General features: G+C 34.2%; 1 protein-coding gene across 1 annotated transcript in view; it reads left to right on the top strand.

Annotated features, from left to right (window-relative positions):
- Nucleotides 1–23,630, top strand: part of CFAP47 (cilia and flagella associated protein 47) — a 496,124-nt gene that overhangs the window by 381,776 nt on the left and 90,718 nt on the right. Inside the window, exons 55-57 of the mRNA XM_043459762.1 lie at nucleotides 3,391–3,495; nucleotides 9,352–9,508; nucleotides 12,989–13,087. Of these exons, the coding sequence (XP_043315697.1) occupies nucleotides 3,391–3,495; nucleotides 9,352–9,508; nucleotides 12,989–13,087 (361 nt within the window). The remainder of the gene's footprint in view (nucleotides 1–3,390; nucleotides 3,496–9,351; nucleotides 9,509–12,988; nucleotides 13,088–23,630) is intronic.

Genomic DNA, 23,630 nt, shown 5'->3' with positions numbered 1-23,630 from the left:
GATATTGCTAAGTATTACATTGCTGAAATTGATGTATATGGTGTAATCTTAGGGAAATTATTTTAAAATGTATGTGTGTATTTGTATTACTTAACACCATATTGTCCATAAATTAAACAGAATATGATGGTCAGGCTATAGTTTACACAGAACTGAAAATACTCATTAGACAGTGTTGCATTCATATCCTTTGTATAACTACTTTTACAGAGAGTGTAAACAGTATTTCAAAGGAAAACAAATGTGTTATATTACAGATACCCCCTTACATTGCATAATGAAAAAGATCATCTCAACTTTAACATGTCCAACTATGGCTTCTTAGTCCATTCATTCTTTCACAGTTATCAAATATTATTGAGCACTGAATATGCAATTAATCTTAATATTAGGAAATAACTGAAAAATTTACAGATGATTAAAGTATTATATGTTATAGAATCAATAGGAGCACACATTAATGGAAATGATAATAAATGGAAAGTATATTATATATCTATATAGTTTTTAATGTATATATAACTTTATATACATATATAGATATGTATATATGATTTTATTCCTGTTTTTGTTGTATAATATTCATAGGTGAGGATTTTTAAATATTGATGATTATCCATAAATGCTTCAATAAGTAAACATAGATTATCAAGTGAAATAATTATATAAAAAACTTACTTTCCTCCATCCATATATTATGAAAAATAGCAAAAAGATGCAGAAGTAGAATAATACAGTGCACAGACTTACACCTTCTATCTTGGTTCTTATATTAACAATTTGTTTAAATTTTTTTCCTCTCTTTTCTCTCTTACATTTCTTGCTATTCAATTTAAAAGTAAATTGTAGATACTATTTTAACAGTAAATACTTCAGATTATATTTCTTAAGAGCATTTTAGTCTCCATCATCTAGTATCTGGTCCAAATTTCATTTTACCTAACTGTTGGAAGAATATCTTTCCCTCTTGAACTAAGATCTAGTGTAAACTCAAAAGATTGGAATTGGTTCTCCTAATGACACTTGTAATAAAATGTTTTTGCTTGTAATGAAATGTTTTTAAGAGTCAGAAAGCTGCTATATTTAGCATATTATGTATATATGTATCCCATTACACTAAACAAGTAGGTTTGCTACAGTTAAATTCCATCCAACAGTGTTTATCTTTTCCTTGAAACCAGGGGAGATGAATTTTTCAATAAATTTTCTGTGGAAATAAAGGAATTGAGTTATTGGTTTGTTGTATACACAACCTCAGTTTTCACCACTTGCCTCTGACATATACAAATGGAATTTGAGGCCAGAGAAGTCAAAATATTTAAACTACATGATTAGTAAGTGGTAGAACTAGAGTTCAAAATCTCAATTAATGTAGTATTATATACTTTTACAATGAAATTGATGATTTCTTTTATGTATATATAGGGAGGAGGGAGAGAAATCCTTTTGTCACATTTACTAAATTGAAAGAACATGTGAAATGCAACTTTTCTAATATTTTTGCTCAAGTCGATTCTGAAATTAAACTCCTTAAATGTGCATTAACTGATAGCATCAACACATTTGAAATATCAGAGGAAGATCCAGCCTGAAATTTAAAAATATATATATTTGCTGTAAATAAACCACACATATATATAATAAGGAAGTAATTAGCTCTGTTAATTCATGCAGCCATGAAATTAAAAGATGCTTGCTCCTTGGAAGGAGAGCTATATGACAAATCAGAAAAGTGAAAGTGAAAGTCACTCAGTCATGTCTGACTCTTTGCTACCCAATGGAATTCTCTAGGCCAGAATACTGGAGTGGGTAGCTGTTCCCTTCTCCAGGGGATCTTCCCAACCGAGGAATCAAACCCAGGTCTCCCACGTTGCAGGCAGATTCTTTACCAGCTGAGCCACAGGGAAGCCCAAGAATACTGGAATGAGTAGCCTATCCCTTCTCCAGTGGATCTTCCCCACCTAGGAATCGAACCAGGGTTTCCTGCATTGCAGGCAGATTCTTTTCCAGCTGAGCTACCAGGGTAGCCCTTAATAGTGTACTAAAAAACAAAGACATCACTTTTCTGACAAAGGTCTGTCTAGTCAAAGCTGTTGTTTTTCCGGTAGTCATGTGTAGATGTGAGAGTTGGCCCATAAAGAAGGCTAAGTACCAAAGAATTGAAGCTTTTGAATTATGGTGCTGTAGAAGACTCTTGAGGGTCCACTGGATAGTAAGGAGATCCAACTAGTCCATCCTAAAGGAAATCAACCCTGAATATTCATTGGAAAGACTGATGCTGAATCTGAAGCTGCAATAGTTTGGTCACTTGATGTGAAGAGCCAACTCATTGGAAAAGACCCTGATGCTGGGAATGATTGAGGGCAAAAGGAGAAGAGGGTGGCAGAGAATGAGATGGTTAGATAGCATCACCAACTCAGTGTGCATGAATTTGAGCAAACTCTGGGAGAAGTGAAGGACAGGGAAGTCTGGCATGCTGCAGTTCATGGAGTTGCAAAGAATCTGACATGACTTAACAACTGAACAACAGCAACAAATTAACTCTGTTCTAAAAATAAGTTTGTATGTTTGTTCATGGTTATTCTCAGAGTTTATTAAACAGTAAATGCTGTATCCTATGAGGATTGAAAGACTGATAAACTGCAAGTTTCCTTTTTCAAAAGTTATCTGGAAAACTATAATAGTGAAAAAATAAGTTACTTACTTTTCAAACATGTAACATTCATTCCGTCATTCTATAAGTGTTGATAGTAAATGTTACATTATTCACAGTGTAGTTTTTTGATTACTTAAGATCTTCAAGTCCTTATTCTATTACGATAGAATATTAGGATAGCTTCTTTTACAATCTCTGAAGCAGTAACTCATACTAATACAATTCAGATTCAAGTTATTCCAGTAGATCACACCTTGAGGGTCTATGTGATAGGACAAAGAAGAAACTTCATTGTGCACTAAAGAAGAATATCTTACCTCTGCATTTAGACTGAGTTCATTTCTTTTGACCTCGCCAAGGCTACAAGTTAGATTCCCAGTGGTTCAACATGGTTCTTGAAATGGACAATAAGCTATGGGTTCTTAAATAAAATGCACATTTCCATTATTGGGGATTCCAACTCAGCTTAAAAGCTTAATCCTGGTTTCCTTTTACAGATCAATGTAGTCATTGTCTTGGGGAAGAACATGGTGTATGCATTATTGAACACTGTTTAGTATCTTGGGTTGTTTCACCAATATTTGCCAAGCAACCATGCTAAAAATGTTTAATGTGTACAAGGCAACATGTTAATCACACAAGCATCTACCTGGCATATATCTAGCACACAAAGATGCCGACTCAAGCAAAAGTATTGATTTGTGTTTCCCTTTCTTGTTCCTTAATTCACACAGCTGATCATACCACCTAACTCAACCAGAGACATACCTATTCACTTTCGTCCTTCTGCTCTTGGAAGAGCTAGTCATCAGACTTCTGTCATCTTCCACTGTGCTCAGGTATGATAGAGTATTCTTAGACCAAGACAGGTTAATTAAATTTTAAAGTTAATAAACATGTAAATCTAATTTATCCATTTGACATCTTTGCAAGCAAAACAACTTTATTGTAAATTATTATTTAAATGAACTTTGGAAAATATAATATACATTATGTATGCACAGGCATTTAAGAAGGCATCTTTAAATTCTTAGATCACTTGAATGAAAGAGAATATAAACCCAGATTTAAAATGTAGGTACTTTAATGTAAATGCCAAATTGCTAGCATTTATGTTAATTTTCTGACTTAGATTTTATTACTCAAGTTTTCATGAACTTAAATATAAAATTGTATGAAATCTAATCTTGCAAGTAGTATGTTTTTTCCCACTCTATTTTCATCTAAATAATAATTTTTAAAAATAGTAGTTTATTTTTTAACCATTTCTAAGCTTGCTACATACCATTCTAGGAATTATTTCAATTCATTGTCACCAGAGTCCTTATGGTAAAAGTATGGTCAACCCCATTTTATGAATCAGTAGGAGGTTGAACCTAGGACATCTTGCTTCAGCCCATCTTCATAACTATTTTTATAACTACAGGCACACTGCCAAGTCATAACTGTTACTGCCAGTAAGAATTTTACATTATTTGTACGTTCATTATTATTTTTTACTTCTTCAGGTGTTGATGGGGGAGTAAAGTAAGTGGAAGGGTTTGCTTTATATCCAAGGAGCTTAGAAAATCCTGTAATCTTGGAGGGAGTGAAATCAAATATAATACAGAGGTCCCCATGTCAGTGAAAGGTTAGTATGTAACTCAAAATAAAGTGAAAGGGAAAGTCGCTCAGTCGTGTCCGACTCTTTGCGACCCCATGGACTATACAGTCCATGGAATTCTCCAGGCCAGAATACTGGAGTGGGTAGCCTTTCCCTTCTCCAGGGGATCTTCCCAACCCAGGGAAACCCAGGTCTCCCACATTGCAGGTGGATTCTTTACCAGCTGAGCCACAAGGGAAGCCCAAGTGCCTTCTTTTCCCCCCAAAATGTGTAATTTAGAAAAAAATTTTTGAGGCTATTAAATTGTTTATATGATTACTGACAAATACATGGCCTGAAGCAATACAATGGATTATACTTGACTCTCAAAATATATATATATATATGTATATATATATTTTTTCATATATATATATATTTCCCCCCCCCCCCTGGGCACCATACAGGATCTTAGTTCCCCAACCAGGGATCAAACCCATGCCCTCTGCATTGGGAGCATGGAGTCTTAACCACTGGACTTCCAGGGAAGTCCCATTGAGTCAAAAGTATTAAAGAAAATAAACAGTAATCCTTCTTATACAGAATGGAAGGTATAGTAGAGATATTTTATTTCACAAAAATAATTTTAACATGGCTTATCTTTTAGCTGAATGCTTCATAGCAGCGTCAGTCCTTTCATCTTCATTCTTGGAGATAACTTAGTTGTTTGCATTTCTGGTGGAACTCAAGGTAGTCTGGCACATCAGAGGGCAATGATGAGTTCTTCATCTTGATAGCTTTAGAAAATCCTAGCCCAGAGGTCAAACTCACAATTCTTTATCAAACACAAAAGAGCTCAAACAAGTAAGTAATCAACTCAAACCTTTTTGTCAATCACTTTAACACTGGGCCTTGCTTTCAGTTATTCTAAGCCTCTCCTTCCAAGCTATAGCAAATCCCCAAGGTTTTATCTCTGGTTAGACTTAAATCTAACTGACTCATTTGAAAAGACCCTGATGCTGGGAGAGATTGAAGGCAGAAGGAGAAGGGGACGACAGAGGATGACATGGTTGGATGGTATCACTGACTCAATGGACATGAGTTTGAGTAAAGTCAAACTTGTTGATGGTGGACAGGGAGGCCTGGTGTGCTGCAGTCCATGGGGTCGCAAAGAGTCTGACACAACTGAGTGACTGAACTGAACGGAGAGGTAAATCAATGTCATCCTTCCTAGAGTTCAGACCACATCAACCTTTTCAATGTATTACCCTAACACTTGTGATTTTTCCTGCCTTTTCTTTTTATTTATTTTTTTTTTTTGCCTTTATTTATTTACTTATTTTTGGTCCTTTTTCATCTCTGAATCATTGAGGGCTTCCTCTTAATTCATCTAGTTGACATTTTGGGGCTTCCCTGTTGGCTCAGATGGTAAAGAATCTGCCTGCAATACAGGAGACCCAGGTTCAATCCATGAGTCAGGAAGATCCCCTGGAGGAGGAAATGGCACCCACTCCAGTGTTCTTGTCTGGAGAATTCCATGGACAGAGGAGCCTGGCAGACTACAGTCCATGGGGTTGCAAAGAGTCAGACACGACTGAGCAACTAACACTCACTGACAATTTTTTCAGGCAAAGCTGTTTCATCCTAAAGTATTGATTGAACAAACGTTCTGAAAATGCAGTATGTATGATGAATGTCTAGACATAAAAATAAAATGTTTTAAAAATAAAATTTTAGGGTTACACTTTTCTAAGTCTGTGAGTTTGCAATTACATTAACCACTAGGGAAAAACTCTCATAGATCTTTGTTCCTCTCTTGATTTCACTGATGAATATATCTGAAGTAACACACACAACTAAATAGCTAGTTAATCAAAAAATCTATTCTGTTAGTGCTTGTAACTATTTCTGAAAATGGTTCTTTGCTGAACTTAAGGAAATGGCCATGGATTATAATTAATTTCATTTGTTTCCAGTTTGGATCCATGTGAAGAACTCTGCATTATTAAAAAAAAAAAAAAGAAATCTAACTTTAGGCTAAAGTTGTTTGTGTAGATTTTGAACCCTGAGGTTAATTTGGTTAGAGCATCACAACTGTGAATATCATAAACTCAAAATATGCTTCCAGAGTCTTTCAAAGAGATTGTGTTACTGCATGACAAGAGGAACAATAGTAAGCAGCAGATATGATAAACAGGCCTTCTCTTTGATATCAAACATTATGTTCTAAGATTTTTCTCTTGGTTTTCAGTCATTTCATTTTTATTTTCAAATAGTTTCCATTACTTCTTTATACTTGATTGTGTGACTTCCTGCATCTAAAGGTCAGAATAGTGGAAATGAAGGAAAAAAAGATCAAATCAAAGTGATTTTATTACCCAGCATGAGTCTGTGGTCCTTGCAGCCTTTGTCTATGGAAAACTCTCTTGATTCTTAGCAAGCTCAGATGCCCTGAGCTCTGCCCAGTGTGTGAGCCAGATCTACTGTCTTTTACCTACACTTGTTTCATTTTTCAGAAACATTGGAATTGAATCTTTGCTTTACTGTGTCTCCTTTCAATGAAGTTTTAGATAAAAGATGAACTAAAAATGTTACACTTTTTAATGCACACATTTGCTAGGGTACTTTTTAATTTCTCTCTGTGAACCTAGGTTGATGATTTAAGCAATGCTAGGGTGATTGTTGGAGAAGGCAATGGCAGCCCACTCCAGTACTCTTGCCTGGAAAATCCCATGGACGGAGGAGCCTGGGAGGCTGCAGTCCGTGGGGTCGCTAAGAGTCGGACACGACTGAGTGACTTCACTTTCACTTTTCACTTTCATGCATTGGAGAAGGAAATGGCAACCCACTCCAGTGTTCTTGCCTGGAGAATCCCAGGGACGGGGGAGCCTGGTGGGCTCCCGTCTATGGGGTCGCACAGAGTCGGACACGACTGAAGGGACTTAGCAACAGAGTGATTGTTGGTTATTAAATGTCCAAGAATGGTGGGACATGGTTTAACTTAAAAGCTCCAGTATTCCAGACTACTTGGTGAAACATGAAAACATGATCTTCTGTTTTTGTAGTTTAGCTCGTTTCCAGTTGTTTAAAGTAAGCCAATTTCTGTCATCCATGATTTCTTTTATAAAATAGCCAAGAAATAATTTACAAAAAACAGTTGTTAATGTAATTGAACCCTGATACTTGATTCCACTCAATCAATTGTGTATGATCAAGCTCAGGCATCTAAGTGAAAATACAGTGAACCTATGCTCATAGAATCTCTAAATAAAAGTAATGCAGTCATTTGAAGACATATGCAGATAAAACTTGCTTTTAATACTCACTACTAAGACAGCATTTTATGGATTTGCTGTCACCACCCATCCTACTCAGAAAGAGTCATAAAGTAAGTTTCCCTCTTTTTATTGGAACTTAAGCTTGAAAACATCTCTGTAGTTTTAGAGGTGATAAACTAGGACATTGTCAGTCAGTTTCAGTTCAGTCATTCAGTCATGTCCGACTCTTTGCGACCCCATGAACTGCAGAACGCCAGGCCTCCCTGTCCATCACCAACTCCCAGAGTCCACCCAAACCCATGTCCATCGAGTCAGTGATGCCATTCAACCATCTCATTCTCTGTTGTCCCCTTCTCCTCCTGCCCTCAATCTTTCCCAGCATCAGGGTCTTTTCAAATGAGTCAGCTCTTCACGTCAGGAGGCCAAAGTATTGGAGTTTCAGCTTCAACATCAGTCCTTCCAATGAACACCCAGGACTGATCTCCTTTAGGATGGACTGATTGGATCTCCTTGCAGTCTAAGGGACTCTCAAGAGTCTTCTCCAGCATCACAGTTCAAAAACATCAATTCTTTGGTGCTCAGCTTTCTTTATAGTCCAACTCTCACATCCATACATGACCACTGGAAAAACCATAGCCTTGACTATATGGACCTTTGTTGGCAAAGTAATGTCTCTGCTTTTTAATATCCTGTCTAGGTTGGTCATAACTTTCCTTCCAAGGAGTAAGCATCTTAATTTCATGGCTGCAATCACCATCTGCAGTGATTTTGGAGCCCAGAAAAATAAAGCCAGCCACTGTCTCCACTGTTTCCCCATCTATTTGCCATAAAGTGATGGGACCGGATGCCATGATCTTAGTTTTCTGAATGTTGAGCTTTAAGCCAACTTTTTCACTCTCCTCTTTCACTTTCATCAAGAGGCCCTTGAGTTCTTCTTGTTAGTCAGTTTTTGTTTAATGACCTCTTCACTCATCAGTAACATTAGTAAAGTGTTCAGTGCAGAACAGAGTCTTAAGGGACTTTTATTCTAAATGAATACAAGGGTAACATTTTCAAACAGAGATTTATGAAATGCGCATGAGAACAGCGGCCACATTCAGTCTCCTTCACATAATTTTTGAGCCATTCTTTCATTTCATTTGATAAGAGAACATAGCCTGTACTAGATAATGGGAATAAGTAATATGACAATCGCAGTCATAAAGAATCCACCTGCCAATGCAGGAGATGCAGGTTTGATCCCTGGGTCGAGAAGATCTCCTGGAGGAGGAAATGGCAACCCACTCCAGTATTCTTGCCTGGAAAATTCCATGAACAGACGAGTCTGGCAGGCTCACAAAGAGTTGGACACGACTGACCAGCTGAGAACACAAACACACACACAAGTTGTACACACTTCTTTTTAATGAGACTTCAGTCTGTGCCTCACCTTCTTTTCTTTAATGTGATAACTGTCTAAAGTTCATTTGAAATTCTAATGTTTTGGAAGGTTCATACAATGTTTAGTACCCAGTTTGTTAGACAAATTGATTTTTTAAAAAACCTTGAACAGAAATGCATGGTTTTCATTAAGATTTCTCTTATATGTTGTTATCAATAACCTATATGCATTGAAATATGTTCAATACTGGTCTTTGGCCTTTTTTCAGTGTAAAAACATTGATTTTTCAGTAAAATCAAAAGGAATTTGGAACAGGCAGGAAAGATAAAATGATGCTTGTTAAATATTAACACAATACTTTTTTATCTGCCAAAATTTTTATGTGTTCTATATTAAGTGTTACAAATAAAAAATAATTAGGATGTCTCTGTTATGTATTTCTATCTTTAACCAGTTTAAAGAATGGATATTCCTCCTCTCCGGAATAGGACTGTTCCCCCAGCCTCACGAAATACAAAAAGTAACTGCGTCCCTTCATCTTCAGGCATCTGTTCCTATACCTTTCCAAAATCCCACCAAAGACGAGGTTTTCATCGATATCATACTAACTGGTAAGTTGTTTTTCTTTTACCTTACATATGTTATTTTGTAATTATTATCCTATCATAGAATCCAAGCATTTTAGAGGTAGTAGACACTTTGTGGAGATCCATTAGCTCAAGAGAATCATTTTTTAAAGAGAAAACATAAATAAGGTGTAAGAAATGAGATATCATGGCCAAAATCACAGCTCTAAAATGATGGAGCCAGGATCAGAAATTAGGAGTCTGTGTACCAAGTCAAATTCTCTGGAAACCCAAATATGTAAATTATTCACAGTAAATTTTTATAATTTATTTGATATTACTCAGATATATCAATGCTTCTTCTTCAAAACTTTATAAAAATTCTAGTGTTATAATTCTGTTTCCTTTGCCTTTTTTCCATATAAATAGCATAATCAGATTAAATTTTGGCTCAAATCCAAGCTTGTTCCTCTTTTTATATCATTTTGAAGATGTATTTTTTAATTCAGTTTTGTGAAGTGCTTGATCACTTTGTATTAAATGACCAAATAATATGAGTCTGAAATAAAGATCAACTATTATACTATATGTTTCATGAAACACATTTTAAATCTAATAATGGACATTAATAATTTTAACTTTTCAACTATTATTGCCATGTCTGCTAAAGCTACTACTATTACTATGATCCATTTTTATAAAGTTCAATTTCAGGGCTAATAGGAACACAAATGTTAGGGCTTATGATATAAAAACCAGTTTACTCTACAGAATGGTTACACTGTTGGAATTCATGCTGTCATCACAAGTATATTACAGTATATTTTCTCGAACCTTGTAAGCCTTGAGTATCAGCATTCTCCTTAACTTCTGTCAATCTGATTGTGGGAAAACTGTATCTTATCCTCATTGTATATTTACTATTTTTTTTCTTTTTACAAATTTACTATTTTTATTTAAATTCATGCTGAAGCTGAACACTGTCAGTTATCTGTTAGAATTCTCATCTTTCCTGATCGTCTCTTCCTGCTCTTGGTGTGAAATAATTAAGAAAAATAAAGAACATAATGTCATTTCATGTAAAATGCCCTTATTGATACTTCAACTATAATGAGAAGAGACATGCTGCTTAATAAAACTTGATTGCAGGCTCAAGGAAGTCAGCATTTTAATGCGGAAGAGACGTAAGCATATGTATAAGCCAAAGGAAGAAGCCAGGGTTGAGCAAAAGTTAAAAGATATAAAGCGGGTAGAGTTTAACTGATGGGCCAGAGCTCAGAGGGAACTGGGATCAGGGTTGAGATAGAAGGAAGAGCCTTGAACAGGAAGGGTGTTTCTACCTTTGAACAGATGATGGTACCTTAAAACAAATGTGAATGTAGATAAAATGTAGGTAGTAGAGGCACTTTGGGCTTAAGAGCAATTAGGTTTATATTTTCATCTGCTGAGGAAAAGAGATAAGAGATTTGAAGAGTGGCACAGTGGGTTGAAATAAATGCCTGGAGGGAAAAGAAGATAGAGCTGACAAAATTCAAATTAAAAAAGGTATTATATTTGGCTGGGATTGGAAACCATAAATTAAGGTAGGCACCAAGGAAATATGTGTTTGTGAACTTTGTACCAGTTGTCAGGCTTACAGTTCCTGGTGTGGGAATACACAAGGCTGATTAATGGAACTTTCCAGGGAATGGAATTTTGAGGGCAGTTGTATCACTATGAGTGTTATAAAAACATATTGGATCAAAATTTTAGCATTAAAATAAAATTAATTTGTTAATTTTATTTCATTGTTCTAAAATTTTTTTCTCCTATATGACAAGAAAAGATAGTAAGCTTGATAATAAAAAATGTTTTCTCTTTTTAAAAATTAATTTAAAAGTCTTTAATGTAAACTCACCGTGTCCTGGGAGAATGTTTAGACTTAAAAGGTTCTCCCCCTTCTTCTTTCAACCTGAAGAGACTGGAGACCAAGGAAGATGCTGACCTCTGATATCTTCCTCTCTTCCACTTTCTTCATTACTTTATGAAGAGATTCTTTCTTTGCTTTTCTTAATGATGGGATCTCTCTGTCCTAACTTCCTCACCCTTTCTTTTGTGGACTCTTTTTTTTCTAGCTGCCATGTGCATATCTTCTTGTACTCATATTCCTTGGTGACTTGGCATCATAATATGGCCTGAATTATTAAAGGACCATAAGGAAACATGACTGACAAGAAGAATAAAAATAGTTAACTTATATGACAAAGATCATAAGAGATTTACTACAAGCAACTATATGCCAATGAAATAGCCACAGTATTTAATTCTTTATTCTGTATAGTTGTGTTGTCAATTTATGTAACGATGAGTCTCTCAATTTCTAATTAGGATTTCTTAAATTCTAATTTTAATTCAATTTTAAGTTTGCTTTTTCAAACTTTCTAAATTTATTTTTGAATTTGTGAAACATATATTATTCAAAACTCATCTATATAAAAAGTTCTACTTAAAGAAATACCATTCCTGTAATTCAGCCATCTACCAATTTCTCAATCAACCATATAGATGGCCATCATCATTTGATTCTAATTTATCCATACTATGTTTATGTCTGCAAAAATGAGATATTTGGATAAGTGCATATATACACACATGGTTCTGTTTCATCCTCTTACACAAAGGTAGAATACTCTATGATTTCTTTTACACCTTGCTGACTTTACCCATGTCTGAAATCCTAATAAAATGGTTAATGGACATCTTTCTCATAGATTTTTATGACTTTTAGTACTCAGTTGGTTTTTTTTTTTTTGTTATTACACTATTGATTATATACAACTAGTCTCTAGTACATAAATATTTTCATTATTTCAAATAATTTGCTATACAAATGTGCCCCATGATTTTGCTATACAAATAATGTCTTTGTATATTTAAGATGTATTTCTACAAGTAGTATTGATGGGCAAAATGGTAAATATGTATACAATTTTACTGTATGTTACAAAAATCCCCTTCTTATCAGCTGACATCTAGTTCAATATGTTTATAATTATAAATGTAAGTGCTGACAGAGACTTTTACTTTTTATACATGGTAGCACTAAAAGCAAGTACTTATTATATAACCCATAAGCACATTTTGAATAATTGATTGATTTTTGTAGTGGTTAGTTTAAATTATTAACATTGCAAAAGTGTGTATTTATGCATGTATAGTTATTAACTAACTACTATAATCTATTTTTAGATGGTGAACTCAAACATGATCTCTTTAGTATCTTTTAATTTGAATAGTTTAACTGAAAATTCTAAGAATTTATGAGTTGATTTTATAAGTTGATTTTTTTAATATTATAGAAAAAACCATTAATAGTGATGAATATCTGCTTCAGAAATGTCATTTAAATCTAATCTTAAATATACCTTGAAAAATGATCTGAAAATTTTCCATTAAAAGGAGATTTTGCTTCTATTTCAGTCTCCACTGGTTTTTGTCCTCTTTAATGTGACATTGAAGTCTATTATCTCTTTATATTTTGATTAGGTGAGGAAAAGCCCAAGCGTCTTGTCATGGCTCAAATCTGGGACAGCTTCCTCGAGGAGACTTCTGCCTTCAAGATTAGTGGTGTGACTCACACAAAAGGTATGGGATTCCTGCCTTTATGTTCTGTCATTCTGTATGCTGTCACATTTCAGAGATGATAAATATATGTCTTATTGTCTTAATAAATATTTAAGGAAAATGAAATATACAAGTTAAAAATTTTCACAAGTTTTTTTAGTATGTTGACAGAAAAATGTGGATAATGTAACCTTTATGTATAGTTATCACATCATCACTTTTTCATTCCATAATGCATGAATACAACTTGTAAAAAAATGTTCTCTCTGAGATTTTGAATAGTTGAATGTCACATCACTTAATACATAAGTGTGTGAGTCAAAGAAGACTTTGGAAAATTAAAAATACCTAGTGTGCTAAAGTTGCTTACACTTATGAAAAATAATTCCATCTTTGCAAAGCTGACAATTGGTGAAAATGTATTTTAGGGTGTGTATCTATTAGTCATCCCATTTGCATATTGATGAATAGGAAAAAATTATAAGGCATAAGAAATAATGAAGTTGCTTAAAAATCTAAAGCTCACAAACTATGACTTTGCTTAAAATATCTTTAATTGCAAAAAATAATCTTAATAATTATTGTAAATATAAAATACAGATTATCTTAATTAATTTAAAAATAATGGCTAAAATCAGTAACTACTACTGACATTTAAATATAAGTGGGTTCATGACTTATTTTTACTCTAGTCATCTATATCAGCATTCTGAACCTTATTAATTTATTTCATTTGATACATTAACTCCATGTTTTTAGGTGTTATTCTTATTGAATCAAGGAGATTGCAGTTCAGAAAAATTAACTTACACAACATCAAAACAGTTGTTTGCTAACAAAGCCAGACTACCGTATGTCTGATTTCAACATCTTTGTTTTCTGTTTCTTTTCAATATATTGAAAGAAGTATGAATTGCAGTTCACAAAAGAGAAAGTACAGATGGCCAAACAATTAATAAAAATAAGTTCAGTCACTAATATTCAAATAGATGTTAAGTTAAATGGTAGCTAAGTTTTCTTTTCCTTTCTTTTATAAAAAATTTTTCTGTTTCAATGAAATAGGAACAAATATGGATTTTGTGTGTGTGTGTGTGTGTGTGTGTGTGTGTGTGTGTGTGTAGTCACTCAGTCATGTCCGACTCTTTGCAACCCGTGGGACAGTAGCCTGCCAGGTTCCTCTCTCCATGAGATTTCCCCTGGCAAGAATGCTGGAATGGATTACCATTTCCTTCTCCACAAATACTGATTAGGGAAGTATAGAGACATAAGAGATGCGAGTTTGATCCCTGGCTTGAGGAGATCCCCTGGAGCAGGAAATGGCAACCCACTCCAGTGTTTCTTGCCTGGGAAATCCCATGGACAGAGGAGCCTGACGGGCTACAGTCCATGGGGTCACAAAGAGTTGGACGCAACTGAGCACGGATCACCAAATCATTACAATAGTTGTTACAGCTTACAGTGATTGATGTCGGATTCGTGATCTCTGAAGAAGAGAGTTCAGCTTCAGGATCAGGGACAGGCTTGATCACTCAGAGCTCTTGTGTGACACAAGTTTTATTACAGTGGAAAAGGAACAGAGAAAGCTTCTGACATAGACATCAGAAGGGGGACGGAAAGTGCCCCCCTCGTTAGTTTCAGCAAGGGAGCTATATACTTTTTCAGTTGGTTATTACAGTAAATCAAAAGATTGTCTCAAGGTTGTAAAGGGCTTACCAGACCCACCCTCACAACATACAGTTTAAGATGACAAGAAACATGTCCTTGAACAGGATATGTTGTTGTTATATAATCATTGACGCAGAGTTTAAGGCAAAACATATCCTTGAGCAAAATGGGTTGTTTTGTTGTATAATCATTAGCTCTGGGCTTAAAGAAAAAAAAATTACATGATTAAGATGAAGGAATGTTAAAAAGAAAAAAGTGTGTCCTCCCCCCCCCCTCCTCCGCCTCCTCCTCCTCCCCCCCCTCCTCCCCCTCTCCCTCCCCCTCCTCCTCCCCTTCCTCAGGGACCCCAGACTTCTTATCAGCCTACCTAAGAATTAACTCTCTCAGTTGCTGAAAATCACTTTGTGTAATGTATATAAAGAAGCTTAGAAATTAGCACTTTTTTTTGACACAGTAATTCCATTTCTGGTGAGATATTTTCAAGAAATAACCAGAAGATGGATTATTTACTTACAGAGATGTTTGATATTGAGTTATTTATAGCAACAAAAAAATTAGAAACCAGCTTAATGCCAAATAACAACTTTGTTTTTGTAGTAACTATTTATGTCTACTTATATTTCAATTTTACTAACCCATTGATATGAGACATTTTCTTCTTTTTTCATTTCTTCAATTGATTTTACACTTTCAAAGCCTTTATATATTGTAAATAAGTTGGAAATTTACCACTATTTTCTTTATTCTTCTTTGTTTATAATGGGGAAGGAGTTACAGGTAGGTAGGCATCTTTTTCATTTTCTCCTTTAATTCATCAAGATTTTGGTTTTTTTACTATGAAATTACAGTCTAATTTGATCCCCCTCTTAAGAGGCAAGATTTCTATCTTTTAATTAAATGATAGTTATTATTTTGTTGTTATTAATTTTTGCAATGTGATATTCTATATTCAGATCATGTGTACCCTGTTATACAGATCTGTATTTCAGGTCTTTTCCCAATGCCATAGAGTTTAAATCCTACAGGTTTATGTTTTCTTATTTTATTTCTATTTTCTCATTGTCATTTCAATCATTCCTTTCCTTTTATCATCTCTTAATACTTCTAGAAAAAAAATTAGAACAACTTGTAAACAAGTTCTGAAAAGCCACAGTAAACAACTGGATTGAAATTACATTAAACCTATAGACAAATTTGAGGGGAACTGCATCTTTATAATATTTAATCTTCTTATCCAGGACCAATTATTTCCTTAATATTTTCAAACATAGTATTTATGAATATTAATGAAGTTTATTTTTGCTTGAAAAAAATACAAAATTTCCATTGGCAGTACTTTTATTTAAATAATATAAATATTGTGTAAAGGTGGTCAAAAGGTAAAAAAAATAATAAAATGGCAGGGAATCATTCACTGTAAACATAGAGTTGAATATGGAGATTATGGAAATTATTGTTTCTCTTACCAGAGTCAGCAATCTTACTGAATTAGTTTATAAAATTTTCATCTTTGTTTGCTAATTTTGAACTATTTTATATGGAAATGACTTTGCTTTTTTTTATGCTTCCTTTTTTTTTTATTCCTGGGTCCTTATTCTGCAGCAAATAATTTTTAAGACATTTTATTAAAACCTAAATAATTCATTAGGAATTATATATAATGTAATTTCTGTGCAACACAGAGACCAACATTTTGTGTTCCATTTAAATTTTTCAAATTTTAAAAATGTAAAAATTATAAATGTACCTTCTTAGTTAAAATTTATATTGTTAATGCTGTCTTCAAATGGTTTTCAAATTTAATGCAGTCTTCTGCTGGATTTTTCTTCTTACAGTGGACACCCTGTCTGTGCAGTGGGTTGACATTTCAAAATATATTCCCTGCTGCTCTATATAATAAAATTTCCAAAGAGGATTGTTTATTTTCAAGAAACTTCCTATTTGCTCTAATATTCTTATATGATATAATATTAGTGTTAAGGATGTCCCTGATGAGTTGGAGAACATAAACACTAAGAGTACAAAAGAAATGGGATCTGTTTCTTACAGTGCTATTGGCTTTTTAAAGACTTTGGAATTCTTTGACTGTATTGTAAAAATTGCCTCATATACCATAAAAAGCATTTGTAGCCTTAAAAATACGTCTTTCTACACCTGCATGCTCTCAGATGAGCTGATTGAGTGGTGAGGTTCTGAACTTGCATTGTCCAATTTGCCATGTAATGTGATAGTGCATTCAGTTCAATTCAGTTCAATGCTAGACATGAAAGGGAAACCAAGTAACAGCTGGTAAGACTAGAATATATTCCTCATTTGTGAATGTTGCTGCTTCAGTCCATGGTAAGCTTGTCTATGCATCATCCCAGTCACAACCTGACTTTACCAACATTTTGGTCTGTATAATGACAGAAGGACATGGATAAAAATAATTTTTGCAAATACTCCTCATATTAAATCATATTAGTTCTTTCTAAAATTTTAAGTTCCTTTGCATTTATGAAATCCCTTAGTAAACTTGAATGGGTGGGTGAATGGATTGATGGATAGATAGATGGGTGGATGGATGGATGGATGGATAGATAGATAGATAGATAGATAGATAGATAGATAGATAGAAACCAAGGCAAGAACCCTAGCCATTGAAACTATTTTTTACATTGGAAAAAGATGTTCACATCCATTTCATTCCTCAAAGGAAACATTTTTTTTTTTCTAGAATTTTTCTTCCTTAGACTGAGTTCTATACTAAGCTACAGATGAAGGGAAAGGGAAAGTCACTCAGTCATGTCCAACTCTTTGCAACCCCATGGACTATACAGTCCATGGAATTCTCTAGGCTAGAATACTGGAGTGGGTAGCCTTTCCCTTCTCCAGAGGATCTTCCCAATCCAGGGATCAAACCCAGATCTCCTGCATTGCAGGCGGATTCTTTACCAGCTTGAGCCACAAGGGAAGCTATAGATATTAATAGCTAAATACTTCATTTTGTTTTTAGTAGTTTCACTGTTCTTTTTGTTATCTTTCTCTCAAAACTGGTGACAGGAAGTAGACAGGAGGAGAAAAAAAAGGTCTTCCTGTCAGTGGAGAATCTTCACCTGCCAGGTTGTCACTTTGAAACTCAGTCTTGTCTACACGTCTAATTAGGTCAAGTAACCAAGAATGAGACAAGAGTAGGTGAATTGTGATCTCAGAAGACATCCTTCTATAATGCTGAGACATATATAAAAGTTGCAGTATTTTTTTTTTCTCTTTTACTAGTAAGTATTCAAATGTCACTGAAGGAAAATCAAGATTAAACTCTTGAGAAAAAAAAAATCTTAGCTAGAACATTTTCATGGATCCTCTGACTGTGTTAGTTACGAAAAAGGGAGGGGGGCATAGATTAGCATTATTATATATCATAGTGTAGCACTAGGGAGTAGGCACTACTTTACAAATCTATATATGTGTAAAGTTAGACCTAGGGCTTTAGAAAGGGAGCCACACTACAGGAATAGGACATTAGACTTGCAGTGCGCGAATCTGTGTTCTGTTTTTTTGGTTTTGTTTCTTTTTTTTTTTATTTTCCCCCCTTGATCAATTTTTTTTTTTTTACAGCTTTGTGGAAAAGCTGTGTTAGCTTGAGCTGGTTTCTGTACTCTCTAGACCCTGTTTTGGAAATCAGAAAAAGTAGAAATCAATGTTACCTAATAGGATATTTTTTTCCTGATAAGATATTTTTTTAACAAATGCAGTTGTGCATGTGATGAAATGTCTAAACATTAAAATTATGTACAAGTATTGGTGATTAGTATTATTTGCATAGGTGAAAATAGGTAAATGCAAAGATGAATTCCTGATTTTCTCAGTTTTAGATGAAACAGGATCTAGCACACTGCCAGTGCATGCCAGGAAATATATTTCTGAAAAACGAATAAAGCAATAAATAGCAGTTATTTTTCTTCTGAAAACTGCTTTTTAGGTGAAACAGTTAGGAGAGAAATGATTTTAATTTTCATCAACTACTCATTGATGAAAGTCTTGTTGCCTTGGTCAATACCTTTTCTAGAAGAGGATATATTACAGAACAGTAGATATCTATTTTTATATTCATATTTATGTTTTAAGAGTATCCAACTTTATAGATATCTATATTTATATCTAGCTATATTTAAAAATGACTCACCCTTGTTTCTCCTTTTGCTATTCCTAATCCTTTATATATTCTATTCATTCAACATTTTAATTTAAAAACTCAGCAAATTTCTATTATTCCTACCACTTTCACAAACTTTGGCATTTCCTAGTATCCCCTATATAATTTACCTAATAGTATTTTAGTAGAAAGCAGTGTCACTTGTCATGAGCAGTAACAATATACTCTGTTCCAGAAGCTAAACACTTTATAAATATCAGTTCATTTAGTCTTCACAACAACCCTAGGAGACAGATTCCATTAATAGTGCTGTGTTAGAGATGAGTATACGGAGATGTGTAACTTGTGCTGATAAGTTATATCCAGGATCACACTCACAGTATGTGCTGGAACTTGGGTTCGAATGTAGGGCTTGGACTCTTACCCAATTATGCAATTTTGTTTTAAACAGAAGATAGCTATAAAACGTCAGTAAAAATAAAACGAAAACTTTAAATATCTGTCCAAGTTTCACTCAGAAGTATCATAAACGCCACTCTTGCAAAAAAAAAAAAAAAAAGTCTTCCTGGAAAGCAGTCTCTGAGAAGGAGGTTGGTGTGCAGAAAGTGTCCTAGTGGGCAGTATATGAGGGTCTGCAGCACTGGGCAAGAGAGGCTGAAACGAAACTGAACAGAGGGAGGTGAGGACAAAAGTGTCAGCTCACACCCTGGCAAGCACTGAAACAAGGATAGCGCTTCAGAGTTTCCCCAGTTGGAGATGAGGAGGCCAGGATTTTACATCTCATTTCTTCACGCCCACCCCTCCCACCCCAACCCCATCAATTCATCATGAAATGTAGTCTAATCCTGGCAAGGAGTTTAACTGGGTCAGGTGACTCTCTTCTGCTGAAGGCAATTCTCCCAAAAAGTTGGTACCTAGGTACTGTATACTGGCAATAATCTTGATAGCTTGGGGCATAAAGTCATAAAGATATATCTTCTTTTTAGTAGAAGCATTATTGTTCACTTTTCCTGATACTTATCTCAATAATCTTAAATATGATAAGATGTCAGAATCAAGGTTCATTTTATTCATTGTTTTGTCATTGTTCAGTCACTAAGTCGTGTCCTGACTCTTTGTGACCCCATGGAGTGCAGCACGCCAGGCTCCTCTGTCCTTCGCTATCTCCTGGAGTTTGCTCAAATTCATGTCAATTAATCAGTGATGTCCAACCATCTCATCCTCTGTTATCCCCTTCTCTTCCTGTCCTCAATCTTTCCCAGCATCGGTGTCTTTTTCAGTGAGTCAGCTCTTCACACCAGGTGGCCAAAGTATTAGAGCTTCAGCTTCAGCATTAGTCCTTTCAATGAGGATTTAGTGTTGATTTCCTTTAGGATTGACTGATTTGATCTCTTTACAGTCCAAGGGATTCTCAAGAGTCTTTCCCAGCACTACAATTTGAAAGCAGTTTTGTTCATTATGTATACATAATTGTCCTATCACCATTTATAGAAAAAGTCATCCTTTCCTTACTTAAATTGCAATTACACTTTTCTCTTTTTTTTTTTTACACTTTTCTCTTAAATCCATTGACAGAATGTGTATGAGTTTTTTTCTAGATTCTGTTCCTTTCTAGTTGTCTATTCATACGTTTTTGTACCAATACCGTGTATCTCAACTACCATATGGCAAGTCTTAATATGTACTGACATAAACCCTTCAAATTTTTCCTCTTCTTCAATATTGTCTTAGTTTTTCTAGATGCTTTGAACTTTCATAATAATTTCAGAATCAACTAGTAATTACCAAACACACAGGAGCACAGATATACACATGTTCCCTTGTGAGGACTTTAATTTAAATGTATTGAAACTATATGTTAATTTGTGAGCAACTGGCATCTTAGAAATACTAAGTTATTGAGTTTTTCAACTCAATAATATGGTGTTTCTCTTCATCTAATTTATCCAAATGATTGTCTACTGTATCTCTTCAAGATTTATTTAAAAGCCCATCTTATCCCTACTGATTTGACATGCCAACATTATCATAGACTAAATTGCCATATGTACTTCAGTTCTTTCTGAATTATCTCTACTATTCCACTGATCTGTCTTTTAGAGCCCAAATTACACTTTCAATTAGAGAGGCTTTATAATGTGCTTTAGCTTCCCTGGTGGCTCAGAGGATAAAGTGTCTGCCTGCAATGCGGGAGACCCGGGTTCAATACCTGGGTTGGGAAGATCCCCTGGAGAAGGAAATGGCAACCCACTCCAGTATTCTTGCCTGGAGAATCCCATGGACAGAGGAGCCTGGCGGGCTACAGTCCACGGGGTCGCAAAGAGTTGGACATGATTGAGTGACTTCACTTTCTTTCTTTCTTTAGTATGTATTGAAGATAGCTCTATCATATTGCTTTTCCTTTGTAAGATTTTATTGGCTGTTATTCGTTGTTTATTTATCTGTATGAACCTTATAATAAACTTGACTACCTCTAGAGAAAACCTGAGAAAATATTTACTGGGATTATTTTAAAGTTATAATTTAAATTGCAACTTTATATATGTAGAAAGAAATGACATTTCTGTGATATTAAATCTTGGTATCAGTGTCATTTTATGTATTTTCACTAGTTCATCAGCTTTGTGCCTTCAAAAACATTTACATTTTATTTTTAAAATATTTTTACAAGTGTTCTAATGGGCAAATCATACTTAAAACTACTTTTGATCACCTTCTAAAAATAGTGATAGTATTGGCAATATATCTCATTCTTTTTGACAAGCACAATAGAAAATATACAGTTTGTTGTCATATAATACAAAATACCTTTGTGATTATTTATACTTAATAATTTCTTCCTTATTTTAAGTATAAAAGCTCACTATTATATTTTATCTTATTGCTTCCTAGATAACAAAAAGGCTTTACTGAAAGTAACACTTTTCTCTGCTCAAGAATAAAAAACCTTGAATCATTTTAATGAGAAAGATGAATATAATTAAAAGTGCTCATATAAGGACTATCATATCACTTTATTACTCATGATATTCCATGATGCAGTGGTAAAAGGATTAGCACACTATTCAAAATGTTTTACACAATGTAAATAATTTCTGTAAGGGCTAATTAAATTTTATCTTCAATTTAAAGGAAAAGATTTAGAGCCTCAATTTAGATTGTTGTCTGCAGAGCAATCTCAATGTTAGGGAATCCTACTTCTGGTTAAAGATTCCTGACAGAAAAGCACATAGAGAAGATAAATTTGTCCATGTTGCTCTATTTATATTTTTCTTTAAAACATCAGGCCTTTCTTTTTCCATATAATTATCTATATCTAACTGAAACTAATCAAATATAATTTTAGTCATTTTCATGTAACTTAAAAAATTCTAATTTAGCTTTATTTAAGTGTAGATGTGTAGGTAGATGGATAAATGTTAGGTAGCATCCCCTTTCTTTGAAAATTAATGTCTCTGTTGTCAACATGATGCCATTCGGTCGTCCATTGTAAGAAACCTATTGGGTTCCAGGAAGCAGAACTTTCAGACCTAACATTAGTGCTTACATTTGGCTTCATGTAAATTGTTTTTCATAACTTTTGCCCATTTTAAATGATATTAGGTTGTTTTACATCTGCCATTAATTTGCAACACTTTTTCATGTCATCAGTTAAAAACCTTTTTTTAATTGAAGGACAGTTGATTTACAATATTGTTTCAGTTGTACCAGCAAAGTGCTAGTTTATCATAAAATATTGAATATAGTTCCCTATATACTATAGTAAATCCTTGTTGCTTATCTATTTTATGTATAATAATTTGTATCCATTAATCACATACTTCTAATTTATCCCTCCTCTCTTCCCTTTCTTCTTTGGTAACCCAAAATTTGTTTTCTATGTCTATGTGTTTATTTCTGTTTTATATATAGATTCATTTGTATTATTTTTAGATTCCACATGTGATGTCCTTAATAATTTTTTACTGTCTGACTTACTTCACTAAGTATAATATTCTCTATGTTTATCTATATTGCTGCAAATGACAATATTTCTTCTTATGGCTGAGCAGCATTCCATTGTGTGTGTGTGTGTGTGCATGCGTGTGTGTATATGTCACATCTTCTTAAGCCAATCATCTGTTGTTGGACACTTGGGTTGTTTCCATGTCCTGGTTATTGTAAATAGTGTTCTATGAACACTGGGGTGCATATATCTTTTCGAATTAGAGTTTCTATCTTTTCTGGCTATATGCCCAGCAGTGGGATTACTAGATCATATGGAAACTCTAGTTTTTTTTAAGGAAATTCTATACTGTTTTCCATAGTGGCCATACCAGTTTACGTTCCCACCAGCAGTGTAGGAGAGTTCTCTTTTCTTCACATTCTCTTCAGCATTTATTATTTGTAGGCTTTTTGATGATGGCTATTCTGACCAGTGTGAGATGATACCTCACTGTGGTTTTGATTTGCATTTCTCTAATAATTAGTGACCTGAACATCTTTTCATGTGCTTGTTGACCATCTGTATATCTTCTTTGGAGAAAGGTCTATTATCTGCCTCATCTTTGGTTGGGTTTTTTGTTTCTTCAGTATTGAGTTGTTTGTATATTTTAGGGATTAATCCCTTGTCAGTCACATCATTTGCAAATCTTTTCTCCCATTTCATAGGTTGTCCTTTCATTTTGTTAATAGTTTCCCTTGCAGTACAAGTGCTTTTAAGTTTGATTATGTCTCATTAGTTTATTTTGCTTTTATTTCTTTTGCCTTGGGAGACTGAATTAA

This window comes from Cervus canadensis, chromosome X (genome assembly GCF_019320065.1).
Source record: "Cervus canadensis isolate Bull #8, Minnesota chromosome X, ASM1932006v1, whole genome shotgun sequence".
Taxonomy (NCBI): Eukaryota; Metazoa; Chordata; class Mammalia; order Artiodactyla; family Cervidae; genus Cervus; species Cervus canadensis.
The sequence above is the reverse complement of the archived record's forward strand: the minus strand, read 5'-3'. Positions and strand labels throughout refer to the sequence as shown.